Genomic DNA, 21,530 nt, shown 5'->3' with positions numbered 1-21,530 from the left:
CATTAGACTAGGCCGAGATGGAAGACCAAGGACTAGGACGCCAGTGTGTGCATCCAGGGAAGCACCTGCCATGCCCATCATTTGGTATTGGCGACTCTAGAGGCTATGGCGTAGCAGAGATGCAGGGCGGACTCAAGGCCAAACAGCCAAAGACATGTGGATGTGTCCCCATGGACACATGGAAGGACTGCAGCTAAGGGTCAGATAGAACTTTAAAATCATCACCACCACCACCACCACCATCACCACCACCACCACCACCACCATCACCACCACCACCACCACCACCACTGTCATCATCTTGGAACCAGTATGTTAGCACATGCCTATAATCCCAGAAAATTAAAAGATGGATGAAAGAGAATCGTAAGTTTGAGGTCATGCTAAGGAACACAGTGAGAATATACCCATTACATTCTTTTTTCAAACCTAACTCCCTAATCCCCTGCACTCCCCCACGGCCTAGACCGTGCTGGGTACTGATGTGGAGCAAACCACTTTAGCTAACTCACAGCACCTGGGGCTTGGCAAGGATGCTAGAACAAGGGAGAAGAGAGTGTGCGCCGACTGCTGTGAAGGGAAGACCGTGTGCTTGCCATTACTTACACGGAAAAAAACATAAGGGCAACGAGTGTCTGTCATGTGGGAAGATGTCAGGACCGCCAGGTTTGGAGGAAGGGACTCCTGTGCTGGGCTTGGTGTGGACTTCCCAGAGTAGCTCGGGTTAAGTCCATCCAACAAGGCAGCTCCAGAGCCCAGGCAACGCTCCCACCTGAGATCTTGCTCCTAAAATGTGGATTTGATCCTCATGGGTAGGTAGCGCTTGGTGAAGGCCGAATTGTGTATATTTTTAGTTCAAGTGGCAACTAAACCATTAAAGTGAAATATGCAGTAAGTTACTATGGTGATTGCTAATTTAAAATAATTAGAGAAAATAATGAGAGAACGATTTCCTCTCTCCAGGATTAGAGGTCTGTAAGCGGATACCAGTGCCCTTCTAGAGAACATGATCTCCGTAATGAAGACCGAGAGCTGCGAGGGCTTTAAAAAGGGCTCTCTGATTGAGGGATTTAATCAACCCAGTACGTATACCAGAACTTATACTTGTTTTTATTGAATCTAAGTCAATTCCATAAAAGGAAAATTACATGTGTATATCTTAATGTAATCATTTTAAGCAGAACATTGTAAGTATTACAGCCAAATTAAGATTTAAGACCTGCTGATAATCATTTCTTGATTTCCCCAATTTCAAAATTCTACCCCACTAATTCATCACGCAGATATGGGGGGGGCATAAGGCTTGCTGCTCAGAGTCTTAGGAGCAGGGAGCCAGCAGGAGGGTTAAAGACTCCATCTACAGCGCAGCACTGCAAGGAAGTGAATGTCCACTGTGTCCCCTGACTTCACACCTGCCATGAATGCTGCTAAGAGTGACCACAGGGCTGAGGCACATGAGCTCTGCCATGAACTTCAGTCACAGCCCAGAATGCACGTCTGATTACGTGAGGTTATATTCTGGGAGCCGGGCACATTGGCGAGAGACTTAAACTACAGACTGGCTCTTTTCTTTTTCTGGCTAATGTGCCATCAGACCAGCAAGTTACGCAGTGGGGTTGGCTTGACTTCCTATTAGGCAGGCATGAGCACTTGTCTGCGGGTCCTTGCTAACTTCCTAGGAGCCCCACTCATACCTGGAGCTGCTGACTGTTGGCTTCAAGAGGAATCACAAGGATCTGGATTGTCTTGCCTCCCTCTGGCTTCTGAGTTCCCACATATACGTCGAACAAATAAATGTAATAAGAATTTGCTAGGTGTGGTGGCACACGCCTATAATATTAGCCCGTGGGAGGCAGCGGCAGGCAGATCTATGTGAGTCTGAGACCACCATGCTTTAGCCAAGGCTAGACAAACTATGAGTGCATGGTGTCCAGTTACACTGCAGAATCTCAGCTTCACCCCCCACCACCCACTTTGGAGTTCCTGATTCTGTCTGCCTAATGTGAGTTTTAGGAATCTAAATCCTTACCAAATGCTTGATGCCATTCTTAGGACCTGCCCAATGAAGTAAGCCCATGCAGAACAGGACACGCAGAGGCTTTGGAACGGGGCTGAGGGCACTAATTTTACACATTTTACACCATACAATCTTGGCTGAGATACTCAAGTTTGCAACTGAGGCACAATGTAGTTCCAGATAACACATGAAAGTGGATGTAGCTGTGGTCCAATAAGTACTGCTGACAAATAATTTACCCTACCCCTCTCACTTCTGCAATGTTCCAGTGATTCATAAATCCACATAGCTGTGTAGTGGGTTGGCAAACAAAATCTGTTTTCATAAGTGGGGTGAGAGTCCCCCATGTTTGAATAATTACTAAGCCTTACTAAACCAACCCTTTGCATGTAATCAAACCCAATAAGGGTTGTGCAATTAAAGATGAATAAATGTAATGTACAAGAAAAGAGTTCTTATTTCTAGAAGACAGATAAATGACTAAATAGAATAAAAGAACTCACCAAAACACCAATGTCTCTAGGAACGAAATTCCAACACTGGACGCACCAACCACAACAATTCTGGCATTGACAGTGACTTTCGGTTCTAATGTCAGTTTTCTGTTCGTGTGGTTCAAGGCAAAACCCACCTGCAAGAAAACAAAGACAAAGAAAAACCCAAAGAAAGTGGAACTGAGTCAGAGCTTCAGACGAATGATTACAAGGCCTTACTCAACTAACTCTTTGCAGGAAATCAACCCCAATAATGGCCATGCAATGGCCACAGAAGTGTGCATTCAAAGGTGTTTTTAGAAATGAACTGTGGTGCTGGAGGAACGGCTCAGTGGCAATCAGCGCTTGCTGCTCTTTCAGAGGACTGAGGGTCAGTTTCCGGCATCCACATCCGGCAGCTCACCACTGCCTCCTAACTCCAGTTCCAGGGAACCAGTAGCCGGCTGGCCTCCATGGGAACCTGCGTGCATGTGGCACATGTAAACTCCCACAGGCACACACACTCACATAAATTAAATATTTAAATATTTTTAAAATTAAATATTAAAAAAATGTAACACTATAGTAACTTGTCTAGGCTCTGTCACAAAAAATGCTCGATTTTGATGTTTTATTTTATTGATAAATAGTTCATTAAGAACCACAGTCTTCAGTGCTAGAGATGGCAATGTAAATAATCCTTCAACAGCTATTTAAAATTATGTTTCTTTTTTAACATATACATTTATATTATTACACATGGATAAAATAAACTAGATGCATCAAGAAGAACAACGAGACAATCAGGAATTATATAAGTGTTACAGTCATAATGATTTGGCTATTTGCATTTGGCAAACTTGAAGTTAATAGAGATGAGATATGATAGATATTGATTTTCATTCAGAATTTTAGACTCAACAACATAGGACAGATGTCTACTTCATGTTTGCCAAATACAGATAGCCAAATCACTATGAATGTAACATTTATAATCTTCCTTATTGTTTCGTGGTACTTCCTGCTGTATGTAGTGTTTTATGTGTAATAATAAAAATGTATATGTTAAAAAGAAACATAATAATAAAAAAATGAAAAAAGAAAAAAAGACAGCTATTCCCTGGGAACTATAGTGCCCTGTCTTTTCTTATGTCCAAAATTTTGAATGATATTAAATTATATTACTTGAAGGCAAGGACTTCACTTATTCACTTGTGTATCTTTCACATAACTTAACAGAGTTAGAACTTTGCAGTCAGCAGGTCCTTGATAGTTTGTTGAAATGACAAATATGTGCTCAATGACAAAAAAAAAAAAAAAAATGTTATACACTAAGGGCTGTTCAGTCTCTCCAGAGCTGAGGTTTCAGGGAGAATTCTCAGAAGTAAAAACCATAACTGTGGTCCCTTCAAAATCCACATCTGCAAAAATGGCCCTGAAAAGCTGCTGGGTTGGTTTCTTCTGAAGAGGCTAGACCAGAACAAAGGCTTTACCAAGAGGGAATGGAGGTCTGGGAGGTGGAAGTCTAATTCTTGAAGAAAAATAGAGAGCATACTGAAAATCACTGGTTCTATTTTTAATTCAATACACACTTTTATTTGGTGATATTTGATACTATGTGTCTAGTGTAGAGGAATTTTAATCCAGCAACATGGCTGCTCTGGAAAAGGGTCACATCCAAAGACCTACTAGGTTTACGTGATCTACTGAATGCAGGCATGCTCTGGGTTACAGTATGACCTGGCTGGAATACAGAGAGGCCCTGAGCACACTCCTTTAATGCAAACAGTGATAGTAAGGTTAGTTTATAGAAGGAAGCAGCCATGTTTGAAAGTCTAAGTGAGAGGTAGACAAAGTGATGAATCAGAGAAAGTTTTGGCAGAATGAGTCAGAGATAGGACACGCCCACATCTTACAAGAATAGGACGAGAAAGAGAGGCTCCTTAAGAGCAGCAGGGGTGGGCAGGGCTAGCTTTTTTACTGAGCGGTTCTTACTGGGACAGTTTTACAGAGGCGAGCTGGAAAGACTAGACACAGGTAAAGACAGAACAAGTCAGAGAATGAGAAGGATCCAGAAGATCAAAACATATTGCCAGACTTAGTTTGAGACCAGGAAGAGCAATTCAGTCAGAGGGTAAGAGAAGCCAATTTGAGTCAGTCAGCTTGGAGAGGAGTGGTGGCCAGTACAGCTGAGTTGAACTAGGCAGAGAAGGTTCAGAAAGAGCTAGAAAGGCCTGGGAACAGCTCTCATCTCATCCCTTGATCTGAGGTAATAAAAACATTTACAGTCTAGAAAATTAGAATTATCACTGACTTTTAAGAAACTTTTGAGTCCAAAGTCAGTGGAATGACCACATCAACATTAAATGAACAATAACCCATCCTTTGGGTCAGAAGCTCACATCCTGACAGGCAAAATCCACTGTTCACTTTCTCAAAATCCTGAGCTCCTAGGAGTTGGGAGTCCGGAAGGCTGATAGGGATCACTTTAAACTGGGTTACTATCCACCGTTCCGTGCCTTGGGTGCCATGACCTTAGGCTTTGCCTTAGGCTTTGTCATTTCCCAGCTAACACCGAGATGGGGCTAACCCCCTACACACACACACACACACACACACACACACACACACACACACACACACACACATGCATCTGCCACTGCCCTATGCAGTTCTAGTCAGCCTAGGAATGTGGAGGTAGGGGAAAAAAAAAAAAAAAAAATATATATATATATATATATATATATATATATACATATACACACACACACTTCAGAGGATTTTAAACAAAGTCAGAAGCACCTGAACTTTCCACAGTTAATATTACTAGTGCTTCTCCACATGTTTCGTGCCCCACCCCCACCTTTAAAGTAATGCCGTGGATTTTTGAAAAGACTAGGCCCACACCCAGCTTAAAAAAGGGTCTAGTGGACAAATCTCATAGTCTTACCCCCGCGTCTACAGCTGGCCCAGCAGAAACACGTGGCCCAGCATAAACACGTGGCCTGACGTGGAGGCCAGAAGCCTTCCTGCTTCCTACCTAGCCCGGGGTGCAGACAGGAAGCCAAAATGGCAAAGCCATCATAAAGAACACCATCCTGGCGTGGAACTCCAAGAGTACCACAGAAAGCTAGAGCAGACACTACTGTCAACTGCTTCCTGAAGCCCATGTTACCTTTGGATTCCTCAATGACATAACCAATGACTATCAGCACACATTACCGCCGTCCTTCTTCATAACGAGCCATTCCAAAATAAGTGTCACTTACTCTCACTCATGAAACTCTGAGTTAGTGCTGGGCAGTGGCACACGCCTTTAATTCCAGCACTCGGAAGGCAGAAGCAGGCAGATCTCTGTAAGTTCGAAGCCAGCCTGGTCTACAGAGAGACAGCCAGAGGTACACAGAGAAACTCTTTGTCTCAAAAAACAAAAAACCAAAATAACAAAAAACAAACAACCCAAACAAAACCAAAAAAACACCTCTGGGTTAGCAAGAAGTGTGCTGATCTAGCTCGGACTCAGCTGCAGCTCTCTCCATCACACAGATTCCTGGTTACCCTTACCTGTATGTCTGCATATATATACATATATGTGTGTTTATGTATATATGCAAATACAATATGTATACCATATATATCGATCATATACATGATAGATAGATAAATGATAGGCAGATAGCTAGAAAGACATAATCTCCTTTCACTGGTAAGTCACATGATCCTAACTTCTTCTTACTCAATGATTAGCCCAGCACATTAAACATGTAATCTGGGCTGGCCTAATCAGAGTGAAGCCCAGAGCTGTGTGACTTCACAAGACGCAGATGTGAAACACAAAATGGCTACCTTATTGGCTGTCCCCCTCCCCACACCCCCCAACTTCTGATGAGAGACAACTGGGAGAAGGTGTGAGAAGGGCGGGTGATGCTTTCTGTTTCCAGCCCAAGCAAACCATATGCTGGAGCCCAACTCTCAGCTGGGTCAAGTCGCTCACCTCCAGGGGAAAAGAATTAAGTCAGACTGCAAAGGGCACAGCCCAGGGAGGGACAGAAAGGTGGCATTTTCTCGGTCGGTCGGTTAGGCTGTTTTGCTTCTTGCATACGCAACTGAAAACGTCCTAGGTTGATACACTTTCTATTAGAAAACACAGCTCTTCAAACAAACATCAGTTACACAAGACATCAAGTTCTCGCTGGTTTGTGTGGTGCTCCAGGGTTCCACACGCACTGGCCTACCGCACTGGCCTACCGTGCACTCGGCTTTATTTCCAAGGCTAACAGGCTACAGGCTCACTTAGCCAGTCTTGAGTTTGGTGGGTCAGAGGAGGTAAGGTAGGAGGTGTGGAGGATGTTATGATGGCATCTCGCTGCAGGGCTAATTAACAGATTTAAAATGCAAGCATCTTAACAGAGGTCAAAAGCTGAGCTTCCTTCCATTAGCAGGTAGGCTCAGATATCGCCTCCACCGTGGGAAGTGTAAACTAGCTCTGAGCCGTGGCCAGTAATGAAATTCCCCAGTAAGGAATTAGACACCATGCATGGACGGACTCCAGTATCACAGACACAAAGGCAGCCAGGAGCAGCAGAATGGCTTTTGTTTCACTGCACAATAGTGTTAGCACCAACAGCTGCCAGGCCTCAGAAATCACCTTTCTAACTGCTAAATATGCAGAGTGGCTTTGGGGTGTCAAAAGTTAGTGATCAGTACCAGGTAGGGGTGGTGTCTCAGGGGAATGAGCATGTATCACAGTGATGCTCCTGTAAATCCAATTCTGTCTTCAGGTTTTTATTAAAAGCACACCCGCTGTCAGATAAGATGAACGCTCCTGAAGTAAGTGGGAGCCATCTTTTAAAAAATTAGTAGGTGCAGTTATAAATGCCTCAAGATTTTTCTCTACCCAGCATAGAAGCCTCCCTCAGTGACAAGTGACAAGCAGGTGAATGCTGCTGCTTCTGCTTTTGAAGGGCTTGTTTTCCTTATAAGCAAGAAATAGGGTGTTGCTTAGAATCTTTATTATTATTATTATTATTTTAATGTTTCTTTGAACTGCTGTTTTTGCATGGTAAGAAAGCAGGTATGGTCAGGTGCAGTGGTGTGTATCTGTTAGAACACAGGAGGCTAAGGCAAAAGGTCAGTCTGGGCAGTACAGGTAAGACCCTTTCTCAAAAGAACCAAACGAAGCAGATAGGGAAGCCCTCTGAGCCATGCCAGCGCCTGTTTGTTTTTTCACCCTGACCATCTACCCCCGACCCCCTGAAAAAAAAGGTGAAAAACACCTAACAAGTGGGAGGTCCTATGTGGGGCCTGGCTATCTTAACAATAAACCTCAAGCAAAAGTTTGATCTATTGATATTGGTTTTACTTATTATTTTAGTTTGTATAACAGTCTCATGTAGCCCAGACTGGATTAAAATTCACTATGTAGACCGACAAGGGAGATCTTGAACTTGTGGTTCTTCTGCCTTCACTTCCCAAGTGTTGGGGTTACAGGTGTGTGCCGGCACAGACATTTTTATATAGTGCTCAAGATAATTCAAGTCTATGTGCATGTTAGGCAAGCGCCCTAACTCAGGCACATCCCAAGCCCTTGTCTTACATTTCAAACATGGACATTATACATGCCTTATTTAAAATATAATGTGTTGTTATATTATTTTATATATGCCTTATCTAATATATTAAACACATTTAATACATATATATTAAATATAGACAGACAGACTGATAGGTGGATGATAGGTTTTTTTTTTCAAGACAGGGTTTCTCTGTGTAGCCTTGGCTATTCTAGAAGTCACTCTGTTGGTCCAGGCCAAACTACTTCAATAATAAGCAGAGGGCCTGTGAGTTCGTTATGTCCATAACACGCTGATGGATGGATGGGAAGTCAGATTCTTCTCTCTGCATCATGTCATAATATTTCTGATTCTATTTTTCTAATGCTCCTGAGTTAGAATCTTAGCCAGAGGGACGGTTCCCACCGGCATGACCGTGTACTCTAGCAGGAGGGACTACCCAGGGTCATGATGCATACACCAACCTTCTAAAGGTAGATGGTCTTTAAAATCAACACTGACTTAAAAACATCAGCCTTAAATTCCATCCCTGAAGTAGGAATACAAGTTATAACATGGGAGATGATGTGGCAGTCAAGATATTCCTGAGCTGAACTCTGAGGCTGGGGAAGGGCAGGGAAACACAGTCCAGGTAGGCAGGAGCTGAGAAGTGCCGAGGTAAGAACCGAGGAAGGGATTCGTCATTTCCCATGAATGTCTGTGCACCGAAGATTGCCTGTGCGTGTGATCAATCACCAGGAAGAATTTTTGCTTGATTATTTAAATAGTTGCTTTTTATTACATGGTGTGTGTGTGTGGGGGGGGTGTATGTTGGGGGGGGGGCAGAGGTAAAATTGCAACCTCAGATTTGCAAAGTTTACAGAACGCGCACATCCTCACGTGCACCTGTCCGTGTTGTGGAAGCCTTGCGTCACCTAATTTAAAGGTGACTGGTTAATAAGAACACTGAAGCTTGGGATCTGGCAGGAGAGAGGGAGGTGGAGCTTTGCGGTTTCGAGGTCAGAGGTCTGGGAAGAAGAATGTGCAGGGGAGGAGGAAATGGAAGATTCTAGAGAAGATGAAAACCCGAGTACATGGGACCTCGGATGGGAGGGAGATGAAATGATATGGGACAGGAGGTTAGTGATCATGTTCGCCTCTGTGCTTAATTTTGAGTAAATCATGGTCTTGATGTGCGGTTATTTGGGAAAATTATTAATGAATAAATAAGGTTTGCTAAATTTATGAGTAAATATTAATATTCATCAACACAGAGAGCGTTGTAGCACACATGGCCCTGGTTGAGGTCCTTAGTTTGTGCAGGTGTAAAATAGAAATAAATTACAGCCAGCTCTGCGTCCTCATTAAAGGAAGTCTACAGCACTGGCACTTCCCAGGCAAAGATGTTATGCAAGGTGAAATTGCACATCTTCTCTCCACTGCATATGGAAGGCAAATCTCCGGAAACACACTCCTCAAGGGCAGAATAATGAGCTCAATTTTCAGCTCGTGCCCATAGGTAGGCAGCTTTTTGTTACAGAAAGCTTCTGGGGACATCAAAGAGCCCTCGGTCTACACACGGAGCGGAGGACATGGAGTCCAGCCCATTAGGAGGAGACTTTTTGAGACCCTCAGTCAGCCTGCGTTTGCTTTATACATGTAATCCCCTCCTCCACCCCCAGGTGCTTCCCAATTCTGTTTCCTCTTTGAGAAATCCTCTGTTTTCACAAATTAAATAAAACAAACGATGACAGATGGACAGTGCTGCAAATGTCAGTGTAAGTTTTAAAGTTCAAAGTTCACCAGTGGGACCTCTTTAGCGCAAAGGATTACAGTCTTCACCAGATAAACGAAAGGTGGTGTGGTGTGACTACTTATACCCAGTCAAGCGAAGAGCCTTCCACAGAAACGATACACCGTTTCACAAATCATTCCTGTAAACTTTTAAAAATCCAAAGGCAGATATGAATGCCAGCACCTTTGTCTGGCAGAGCGTAGGACATCTGTGTAGGCAATGTGATGGTGAGCCTTACCTGTTGACCTGTTCTCTTAGTTTTCCTCTGGTTGGGGAGGTGAGGTTCCAAACACCCCTGAAGAGGGAGACTTCAGAAGAAGAGTGAAAACTGTTTCTGTTAAAATCCTTTGAGGGCAGGAGACTCTCAGGCTTCCTGACTGACACCGCAAGAGCAGACATGAAGCTGTTTGCACATACATATGTAATACATGGGACGAGAAGGGACCTCAGCCATTGCAGGGCACGCTCGCTGTCACTTCTCCATCTCCTTCTTGAATGCCTGCCTAAGACCACATAGGGGAGGAAGGGCTTATTCTGACTCAGGGCTCAGAGCACATGGTGTGCTATGGCAGGGAGGGCGTGGCATCGCGAAGCGCTCACGGGAGCTTGAGGTTGTACTGTAAAGAAAGCCTGAGCTAGGACTTGGCCAAGCTGGAGGCCATGAAGCTCATGCGGCACACACCCTCTGGCTGGGTCCCACGGTTCCCAAACGGTCCCACAACTGCCCACAACAACTCTCCCAGCTGGGGCCAAGTGTGCAAACCCATGACACTGTGCAAGAATATTTCACATTTAATCCATAACACTCATTAAATATTCATGAAGTGGCCCTAGCATTCGCTTTGCCTCTGTAAAACATTAGTGGCATTGCCCACCGCAATTTCTCACTTAAAGAGCTAGCATACCTCCAATTCTTTTACAGTCTTGACCTTAATTCCAGCAGCAAGTGGGAGCTCAATGGAGTCCTGCAATGGTCTCTTCCGGCTGAAGAAGGCAGGCTCCTGTCCCTGTTATCTTTCTACTACAAACCACAAAATGCACAGACCTAACTCCAAACAGCCGAGAGAGGACAGAAGGCAATTTATCATTTGCGCAGAGTGGAAATCTGAAAGAACGCAGCCCAGGGTTCTACGGAGGCAGAGCCACAAACCCGAGCAGAGAGAGAGCTGTGGGTTTGTATCTGTACAGCTTGCTCTCTTACTGCATGACTTCCATCTATAAATATGGTCCACGTGGCTTCTGGACATCCAGATACTATGTTTCCATCCCAGGCGGCAACAGGAGAGAGAGAGAGAGGAAAAATCGCTCTCTTTAAGCAGCTGTCCCAATTCCAACAACTTCTCAGGAGCCACACGTAAGAAAACATGCTCCCAGAATTCAGTTCACCATGCCCTTGTATGTGACAGCCACAGTATCGCTAAGGCCAGGGAAGGGGTGGGTAAGGAGGGTAGGTGCGGCTGGGCAGCTGTAGACTGTACCAACCCCCCTTAGCTTCTCCAATGAGCTGCGCTCAGCCTGCATTTGCTCGTATCGACTCCATCTGCCCCAGCCCCTCTTGTCCTCTGATTTCCTGCTCGCCCATTATCATGATTTTTCAGATTTGACTTGAACCATTCTCTGAGGCTTCCTTGTTATTCTATTTATTTATTTATTTGGTTTTTCAAGACAGGATTTCTCTGTATAACAACCCTGGCTGCCCTAGACTTCCTCTGTAGACCAGGCTGGCCTTGAACTCACAGAGACCCATCTGCCTCTGCCTCCTGAGTGCTGGGATTAATGGTGTGCGCCACCACTCCTGGATATATATATATATATATATATATATACATATATATATATATATATATATATATAATTTTTAAATATTGTTTTTTGGTGTACAAAGTAAGGGCCTTGTGACATGTTACTGTATGTCACTGCTCATGGTCCCGCTCCCGTCACTCTTTCTTTCCCTTCCCGCTCATTTCCATCCCCCTCCCCCACTGAGTCTCCCTGAGTTCCATGTCATATATATGCATGTATAAATATATATATAAACCTAGGTTCCTTGTACGAGAACACGTGATATTTATCTTCCCTTTTGCCCCTCTCATTGTCCTCTCTTGTGTTGCCTTCCCTTTGGACCCCTTCCTCCCCGCAGTCTCTTCTCTATGCTCCTGCTTATGCATACACCCCATGCACATCTCTATGCTCACTTCCTGCTTATGCATACACCCCATGCACATCTCTATGCTCACTTCCTGCTTATGCATACAGCCCATGCACATCTCTATGCTCACTTCCTGCTTATGCATACACCCCATGCACATCTCTATGCTCACTTCCTGCTTATGCATACGCCCCATGCACATCTCTATGCTCACTTCCTGCTTATGCATACACCCCATGCATATCTAGATTCCACATGGACAACACGTGATAGCTGAGTCTGTTTTGTGTTGTTTAATATGAAGAGCTCCAGTTCCATTCTTTTTCTTACAAATGACATAATTTAATTCTTCTTTGCACCTAAGCTCTGCTGCGCTTACAGACCACATTTTCTTTATCCGTTCCATCTGCGGATGGGCATCTCGGCTGGCTCCGTGTTTTGACTGTTGTGAATAGTGTACAGTAAACACGGGTGTGTAAGTATCCCCATGGTATGCTGACATACATTTCTCTGGATATATGCCCAGGATTGCATAGCCGGATCATATGGTTGCTCTATTTTCAGATTTTTGAGGAGCCTTTGTATTGATTTCCATAGTGACCGAGCCAGTCTGCAATCTCACTAGCAGTGGCCAAGGGTCCTCTTTTCTCTGTACCCTCATTAGCATTTGTTGTCTTTTGTTTTCTTGATGACAGCCATTCTCACTGGGATGTGGAAGTTTCAAAGATGCTTGATTTTGCATCTTCCTGATGGCTCAGGCTGTTGAACTTTTTTTTTAACCACATTTTTATTGGCCATTTCTGTTTCTTCTTTTAAAAACTGCTTGCACTATTCATTTGCTCATTTATTGATTGGATGATTTGTGGCCATTTTATATGAGAAAACCTTGGTTTGTAAGTTGAATGGAGTACCTGTGGAGGTTTCATCAGATCTCGTTTACATACTTTTTTCAGGTTAGCATTCCTGAGATCAGCTCTGCAGTCCTCACCTGGACAATTACAGTAGAACAGGCAGCCATGTGACGTGGTAGTCCTCACCCTGACAATTACAGTGGAACAGGCAGCCATGTGACGTGGTAGTCCTCACCCTGACAATTACAGTGGAACAGGCAGCCATGTGACGTGGTAGTCCTCACCCTGACAATTACAGTAGAACAGGCAGCCATGCGACATGGTAGTCCTCATCCTGACAATTACAGTGGAACAGGCAGCCATGTGACATGGTAGTCGTCACCCTGACAATTACAGTGGAACAGGCAGCCATGTGACATGGTAGTCCTCACCCTGACAATTACAGTGGAACAGGCAGTCATGTGACGTGGTAGTCCTCACCCTGACAATTACAGTGGAACAGGCAGCCATGTGACGTGGTAGTCGTCACCCTGACAATTACAGTGGAACAGGCAGCCATGTGACGTGGTAGTAGTCACCCTGACAATTACAGTGGAACAGGCAGCCATGTGACGTGGTAGTCCTCACCCTGACAATTACAGTGGAACAGGCAGCTATGTGACGTGGTAGTCCTCACCCTGACAATTACAGTGGAACAGGCAGCCATGTGACGTGGTAGTCCTCACCCTGACAATTACAGTGGAACAGGCAGCCATGTGACATGGTAGTCCTCACCCTGACAATTACAGTGGAACAGGCAGCCATGTGACGTGGTAGTCGTCACCCTGACAATTACAGTCGAACAGGCAGCCATGTGACGTGGTAGTCGTCACCCTGACAATTACAGTGGAACAGGCAGCCATGTGACGTGGTAGTCCTCACCCTGACAATTACAGTGGAACAGGCAGCCATGTGACGTGGTAGTCGTCACCCTGACAATTACAGTGGAACAGGCAGCCATGTGACGTGGTAGTCGTCACCCTGACAATTACAGTGGAACAGGCAGCCATGTGACATGGTAGTCCTCACCCTGACAATTACAGTGGAACAGGCAGCCATGTGACATGGTAGTCCTCACCCTGACAATTACAGTGGAACAGGCAGCCATGTGACATGGTAGTCCTCACCCTGACAATTACAGTGGAACAGGCAGCCATGTGACATGGTAGTCCTCACCCTGACAATTACAGTGGAACAGGCAGCCATGTGACATGGTAGTCCTCATTTGTTCAGGGTGATTTCTCTGCTACCACTTCACAAGAGCAGTGTGCTATGTGCACAGCATTTTGAGCTTAGCCATTTCTGAGAAATGTCTTCAAAATAACTGTAGCATAATTTGGCACTGACATAAACAATTATTATTGTGTTTCCATAAAGGCCAGAAGCTGAGTAGCAGGATACATATTTGCTATCAGTGAAGCAAATATTGCTGATTGGAGGGATGGCGGCCATTCCATATTTTCTTGCAGTGCAACTATTGAGTGTGGCTTTAGCAGCAAAATAAAAGAGGATTCTCAAAAGTACATAAAGCCACGTCCTATTTTGTTACTGAAACTCATGTAAAATATTCTCTTGATCACCCCACAAATAATGCGCTTGCAGAAAATATAAACACCCTCCCTTCTAGGAAGAGATGAGAGGAATTTCAAAGCAATGGCTTGCATGACTGGCACACATGATGCTCTGGACGTTGACTCAAACACTGTGTCATGCTTTAATTGGCCACATTTTCCCCATGATACATGAAATAAAGATGTACCTTGTAAAGGACGATGCTTTGGGCTTGACATGATTAGGAGGTTAATTCCCTTGTTTTTAATTAAATGTCACCCTGAGCAAGTAACTCACATAAAAACGTGACAGGTAAGGCACAATACGCAAGCCCTGGTAAAGGAGACAAGCCATTGGCTTAGGCACTGCTCACAACCACTAAGCCCCAACGTACAGTGCATTAGTAAGCACAACGGAATACTCGTGAGCAGGTAGCTCCAGGTCCCCTCTCCTGCCACCAGCAGTGTCAAGGGCACAGCAATGTCCTTCGAGTGGCCACACCACTTGTGTAGAATCCTGTCTGGAGAGAATCTGACACTGGGAACTTGCTCTTACTATCACTGATGCCAACCACAAAGTAGAAAAATGACTTCTCTGGAGCGAGTCCTCTGAGAAAGGCAGCAATGAGGTAAATCCATGGCAGGGAAATGCATTACAAAACCAAGTATTGGATTTGCATCATTGTAAAAGGACAACCTATGGCATTATTGCTATATTTCATATGTATCTCATTTTAATTTATTTTTTAATAAAACACAGTAATTAAAACATTCTAACTTCTTCTTCCTTGCACATGTGTGTGTGTGTGTGTGTGTGTGTGTGTGAGCACGCGCGCACGCAGGTGCATGTGTGCACCTGCCACAGCACGTAAGTGGAGCCGGAGGACAGTTTGTATTCATTTCCACCATGTGGGCTCTGGGGTCTGAGCTCAGGCTCTAAGGCTCATGTGTCTCCCTGCTGAACCATCTCGCCTGCTCCCAGGCACATCTCTTGAAAAAGAAAAGCTTGCTGACTTTGTATGTGGCTATGTAATCCTTCTCAAATCTATATGCCTATGGAATAGCTAGTTATATTCGTATGTCAAATGATAATGTAGCTTCCGAAGTTAGAAACATTTAAAAAATGATTGAAGCCATTCCTCATATTAAATTAGCTTGTTCCAAAACGATGCTATTTGCATATGGTGTCTAGGCAGTTTCTCTCCTCTGCAGACCTTCTCTCCAGCCCCATCCTCTTACACAGAATGCTTGGCTCCAAACATGTGCAGTTTCAAGAAGCTCCAACACTAGCTGAGTGACCTCCAGCTCAGTTCAGTTCTGACACTCTCTTCTTGGGGTCAGCTCCCCGGGCCTGCTCCCAGGTGCACGTTAGTCGCCTGTGCTTCTGACCAACTGAGTGAGATTCCCATGACCCTCTCTCGGTGGCCGAGAACTTACCAGGTCATGAGGTTTCCCTGTGCCCTCCAGATGTGCTGCACTCCCAGCATCTCCGTATGGAGATGCTCCAAAACCCTTGGCTTTGGGTTTCCATGGCTGCTTCATCGGATAGGTATGGCTGACTAAACTATTGGCTGATGGTAGCTGACATCACCCTCCAGCTCTTCTTTCTTGGGAGAGAGTTGGCATTGGGCTTGAAATGAGTCCTTTCAAAGTTACTCCCTTTATAGGGGTAGAGGCAAATCTTGTCATCTTAATGGGAGTTAGCTATCATCTCTTGGCTGTTTTTTCAGAAGGTTGGACCTTTTAAACAAACAACCTAGAGCTCAGTCTGATAATTTGGACGTTTAACATAAGTGATTCCATTTGGGGGATTGCTTTTGTCATTACTAGCAACAAAGCCATTCTAATGTAGACTGCTTATGTGGCCATGCAGAGAATCTCTTCAAAGATCTTATCATCAAAATTGTTAGCACAATTAACCCACCAGCTCACTACAGCATCTGCATATAGCTAGCACAAGCCTAAGAGCTGAGGTGTGAATTAGGCACTGTTTTGGCTTAAGAGGAAAGGATGCAGGCAAACAAACAAGATGCAGTATATGTGGGAGGGCCAGTGTAACCAGGAAGCTACTGCTGTGTGTGTGGTGAACACATTGAAAACACACAGGATTAAAGAAACAAGCCTTCCGTTAGCTCCGGGGACTGTGGGTCCGTGGAGTAGGCAGGACCGTGCTCTGGGATGCAGGTTTGGACTCAGCTGGGAAGCCCTGGAATCAGCTGGCCCAAGATGGCAGGAAAAGTCAGGGGAGGATTCCCAGAGAAAGCGACAGCTAAGCTGGATTTGCAAAAATCAACAGAGTATTTCCAGGCAGACAAAGGAGAGGAGTGAGACAAGCCAGAGCAAGGCTGAACACGGCACGCTGGTCAGTCGGTCTCCTTGAGCAGGTTTGCAGAGGTGGTCTTGGGAGGCAGAGGCAGAGTGACTGAAAATGTAGGAGGCAAGCACAGGAGGAGACACAAGGAAAGGAGCAGGGTCAAGGCAGGATGGAGGCTGAGGGCCAGCTGTGGGCACTTCAACTCCCCCCTCCCCCGCCACCTGGGAGCCAGCATTATTTGGCACAGCTTGGAACCCGAAGGGAAATGAAAACTCCTATTCCTGCAGAGAATACTCTGCCTGGACAAGTGGCCTTGTGCTGCTGGGTTCAGCCTCTGGTATCTCTGCTAGGGAAAGGACAGCTCCGGGAAATAATACCTTTTTCTGGGAATTTCCATCCAAGTGAGCTGTTTCTGGGCCCAGTCCTGCTTTGTTGTGAGTCTTGCTTTCTTTCATCGTTTCTTCAGCTTTGCTCCTGGATATGTTCTCTGTCTCTCTCTCTCTCTCTCTCTCTCTCTCTCTCTCTCTCTCTCTCTCTCTCTCTCTCTCTCTCTTACACACACACACACACACACACTCACTCACTCACACACGCACACACATGCATGCACCCACGCACATACACACGTACACACACATGTACACACGTACACACACACACACACACACACACACATCTGCACTTTGAGGTCTAATGTGTGCCTCTGTGCACAGTGCTCATTTTTCAATCAGCCTAAGCATTTGTGTTGACAACCCAACTGTATTTCCAATTCTGTCTCAAGAAATTACGCTTCTTTCTTCTCAGTGCGAACAATGGTTTGGATTCTCTTTCACAAGACTTTAAAATTCTGCATACCAAAAGGCTCGCTTGGGTTATTGTAGAAGCAATGTACAATGGGCGTTTTGAAAGAATGGGTTTTTCTGAAAATTCCTACAGCGTGTGCTAAGGCTACCACTGAAGTTCAAAGGCATCTGGTCAGAATCAATAGAACTGCCTCTTGGTTCAAGTGAAGGACTCGGAGAGAGGAATAAAACAAATCCACCCACCTTCTTTTTAAATTGAAATGAAAAGAGAGGTTGGCAGGCAGCTAAGCTGAGGCCTCAACAGGACGGTAGAGAGACACAGTCAGTGGCAGTGGCTCTGACACAAAAGTGAGCGCAAGGGTCTCAGCAGACAGTGCCAGGCCAGCTCCGCCGCTGAGGGAGAGAAGGGCTTTTGCCCCGCTGCTGCTAACTCTTACAGAGTGAGGGCCCATAGCACTCAAGAAAGTGCTTTAAGAATTCCCACCTGTTTCCTTCTTACTCTTGAATTAATTCCTGATGATTTTGATATTATTTAAAGGCCACCAATCGCATGTTCCCAGTAGAAACCACCACCCCCCTCTGCCGCCAAAGTGAAGTGTTTGATAGACCCAAAGTTTTGAAAACAAAAACAAACAGTGATAACAATATTCTACAATTAATTAGCACAAAGGCTTCACCGTGCCTGGAAGTCCTGATGGAGCTGGACTGCTGCACCCGAGGGTTAATGCTTATGCCACGGCAGCTGTGATTTCCGGAAAGCTTCACAGCAGAAACACAAAGTCAAACCCAAATCCTCCTTTTACTCAAACACAACCTTTTCCCCCCCCAACCCCCTAAGATTCTTTGGAGTGGATGGTAGGAGGCACGTACAGTGCACCATAATTAACAACCAATCACTGTTAACATCCCACTTGGGTTGGTGTAAAGATAGGTCATGGACTTCTAATTTCTCACACGCATGTCAGTGGTAAACAGTCCCAGCATTCGTGTTAATGACACCATCTGGCGCGTCCCCTAACTGTGCAGCCTTCATCTTCCAAACAAGATGTGATGTCAGCGACACATGAATCCCACTGACATTTACAGTAAGGAAATATATTATCAGCCACTGGTTTCATATAAATGTGTTTTCATGACTGCTGGAGCTTTAAAATCAGCACTTTTGCCAGGCAAGCAAAGGTGCAATAAATAATGGATTTTAAGCCATGCATGTACTACCAAATCATTAAACATTTATCACACAGGCACAATAGCATCTTGAGCAACAGTTACCACTTGAAAAATTAATGCCACTTGTGACAGTTGAATGGAAGCCATTCAGTCTAAGCATTAACAATTTTTAGTATGTTTCAGTATAGAACATAAGGATTTCCAAAATCTCTAATTGTTTTTTAGGTTGAACATGACTATGTATATGAAAATAGCTCTTTAAAAGTAATTTTCTCTTGAACAATTACCGTGTGCTCTTTTGTTAAATACTAAACATTTTAACTGAAATGTTTTGTGAAAAAAAATAATTGTTTCAACCTTTTTCCGACACCATGAATGGCAGAAGAAAGGTTCCATGGGGGCTAAATGGTACACTTCCCTTTAAAACCCTAATTAGTTCATCAGTTACGGCTGCAATGAATTGACTTTAATTGTGGATTAAGGAAATGAATATAAAGTCAAAAGCAACTGAGTGGCATTTGTCCCCAATCCTATTTCTTTAGAAATGTGTCCCCAAGCATGCCAGTAATTTTCTTCTATATGTTTGTCTTATGAGTATCCATTGCTTTAGGTTAGTAATGAAAAAATACTTTTTTTTTTTTTTTTTTTTTTTTTAAAGATAGAAGGAGGGTGGTCACTGTCTCTTTGGAGGATTTAGTGAAGAAGAATAGTGTTTGATTGAATGGAACAAAGAGAAACGTTGGTGGCAACTTTACTCGCTTGCAGGACATGGAACAAGGAAGGTGGGGATGCCAGGGCTGCCCGTGGAGGCTCTTCCTCTTAACTGGTGAGACTCAGCCGCAGATCGTGCTGTCCGCGGCCACACTGAGCATGCGGCTCCAGAATGAAATCTCAACACAACCTCAACGTGTAAAAGGGTCACCTAGAAAGAAGACATGGGGTAGCCCTACTGTGATTGTGGCCCTACTGTGAGTGTGAAGCATTACCTGGGGGAGAAAAGAGAGATGCTAGCCGGACAGATAGAACAGATGTCTATCCTAGCTATTTTTTTTTTTTTCAGTAAGAACTATTATTTTAAGAGCCTGTGTAATTTTATATAAAATTTGTGGTTTTACAACTCACAGATTTTCCTCTCGTCTTTCCTATCACTTATTGGATATAAAAAGGGAGCAGCTGGGAACACTGTGAAAGACAGAAACCACCTCCACCCCAAGGGGAACTCAGAGGAAGATGTCCTGGAAAACCCAGCAGGAATTCGGGATTTGAGTCCTGTTCCTGAATACATTTCAGATTAGTGGAGGAAAATTGGAGATTTCCTGCCTCCACCTTGAACAGCGACTATCATTTAGGCAGAACCAGGGCCTCACCCTTCTTTTTTTTGTGTGTGTGTCTTGGAGTCGACACCCAGGATCTGGCCAAGCCCAAGCATGCGCAGTGCTGGCTTCCTGGACTGCTGGACAGCCTCTGTGAGGAGCGTCCATCTTTGCTTGTGTTGAGGTAGAGATCAGCAACAGAGGCTGGCGTCAGGGTGGGAGCCATAGAGATGGGAGACAGATATGCTCTCCTGTGGCTGTATCTTCCTGCTCACCATGGCTGGCTACAGGCCAGGAGAAGAGACTTAAGAGTTGGGTGCCTACTATCCCCCCACAGCTGTCCTTAGTACTGAGGGAGGGAGCCTTCGCTCTGTAACCAAGTGGTCTGAGTTCCATGCGTGTACCCACAAGTCTCCATGACACAAAGAAACTTCTTCAAGGGTGAACTTTAGAGGCATTATGTAGATGTTAACTCAATCCACTGGGACCCTTTGTCCTATTTTAAAATGACATATACTGCTTAAGCCTTGCCATTAAAACAAAAAAGTATGGGAATTTTTTTTTCCAAAGCAGTTTTCTAACAAATGTTCCATGACAGGCCACACACTTACCCTCCCCTCCCATCTGTCACTAATTAATTTACAACTTTCCTAGACCTCTAGCTGTTCATGCTATATTTTCTGGAAATGACTATCAGGTCTATCCCAGTGGGAAAGAATCACACGCAACAGCAAGAAGGCTTCTGATGCCTTCTTCACAGCACTGCTGGCGCCTGTAATACTTTTAAAATCTGCTTTCTGCATAACTCTGTGTGTGTTTGTGTGAGAGAAGGGGTGCTCAAAAACAGCTCTCCTCAAGGCGGGGGTGGGGGTGAGGTGGGGGTGGGGGCAGGACAACGGCTAACAACGAAGAGCAAGCAACAAAAAGCCACTCAGCAGATGCGTGCCATTTTTTCTCTTCAGTGTGGACCAGTTTTTCTTGTTAATTATATCACCTATTCTTTCCTTATATTGATAATTACATAATTACAAGAAACAGATGGGTGACAGAATGCCCCAGATGGTGAGAATGTAAACAGGCTTACAAATTGCTGATTCTTAGGCATATTAAAAAGCATTATTCAATAATACATAGATTTCTATACTCGGCACATCTGTCAAGTAGAGCCTTCAAAATGGCAGTTACTTTGACAATTTTCTTTGCTTCAACAGATACAATATCCTCCCTAGGAATTCCTGGGCAGCCAATTGCCATGGAGAGAAGATATTTATGCTTCTCCAAGTATCTGGACACCTGAAAATTTCAATTCTTATCTGAGCTCGCTGGTTTAATCCACCCCCACCCCTGCCCCCTACTATTTAAAAATAAATTGTACTTTCTTCAAGGGGTGTTATGATTATATCTGTATTTATGTAGGACTAGCTAGGCTGTGAGCGAGCTGTGGGCTGAAAAGGGGGGGTTGCTTTCAGGATGTATTAGAGGGACTTAGAGACAGCTCAGTGGG

The 21,530-nt window shown here is 44.5% G+C and overlaps 1 protein-coding gene across 1 annotated transcript in view; it reads right to left on the bottom strand.

The window, feature by feature from the left end:
• Cfap61 (cilia and flagella associated protein 61) overlaps positions 1 to 21,530 on the bottom strand; it is a 272,515-nt gene that overhangs the window by 121,322 nt on the left and 129,663 nt on the right. The window contains exon 17 of the mRNA XM_051144932.1: positions 2,521 to 2,648. Within this exon, the coding sequence (XP_051000889.1) occupies positions 2,521 to 2,648 (128 nt within the window). The remainder of the gene's footprint in view (positions 1 to 2,520; positions 2,649 to 21,530) is intronic.

This window comes from Acomys russatus, chromosome 4 (assembly GCF_903995435.1).
Source record: "Acomys russatus chromosome 4, mAcoRus1.1, whole genome shotgun sequence".
NCBI lineage: Eukaryota > Metazoa > Chordata > Mammalia > Rodentia > Muridae > Acomys > Acomys russatus.
The sequence above is the reverse complement of the archived record's forward strand: the minus strand, read 5'-3'. Positions and strand labels throughout refer to the sequence as shown.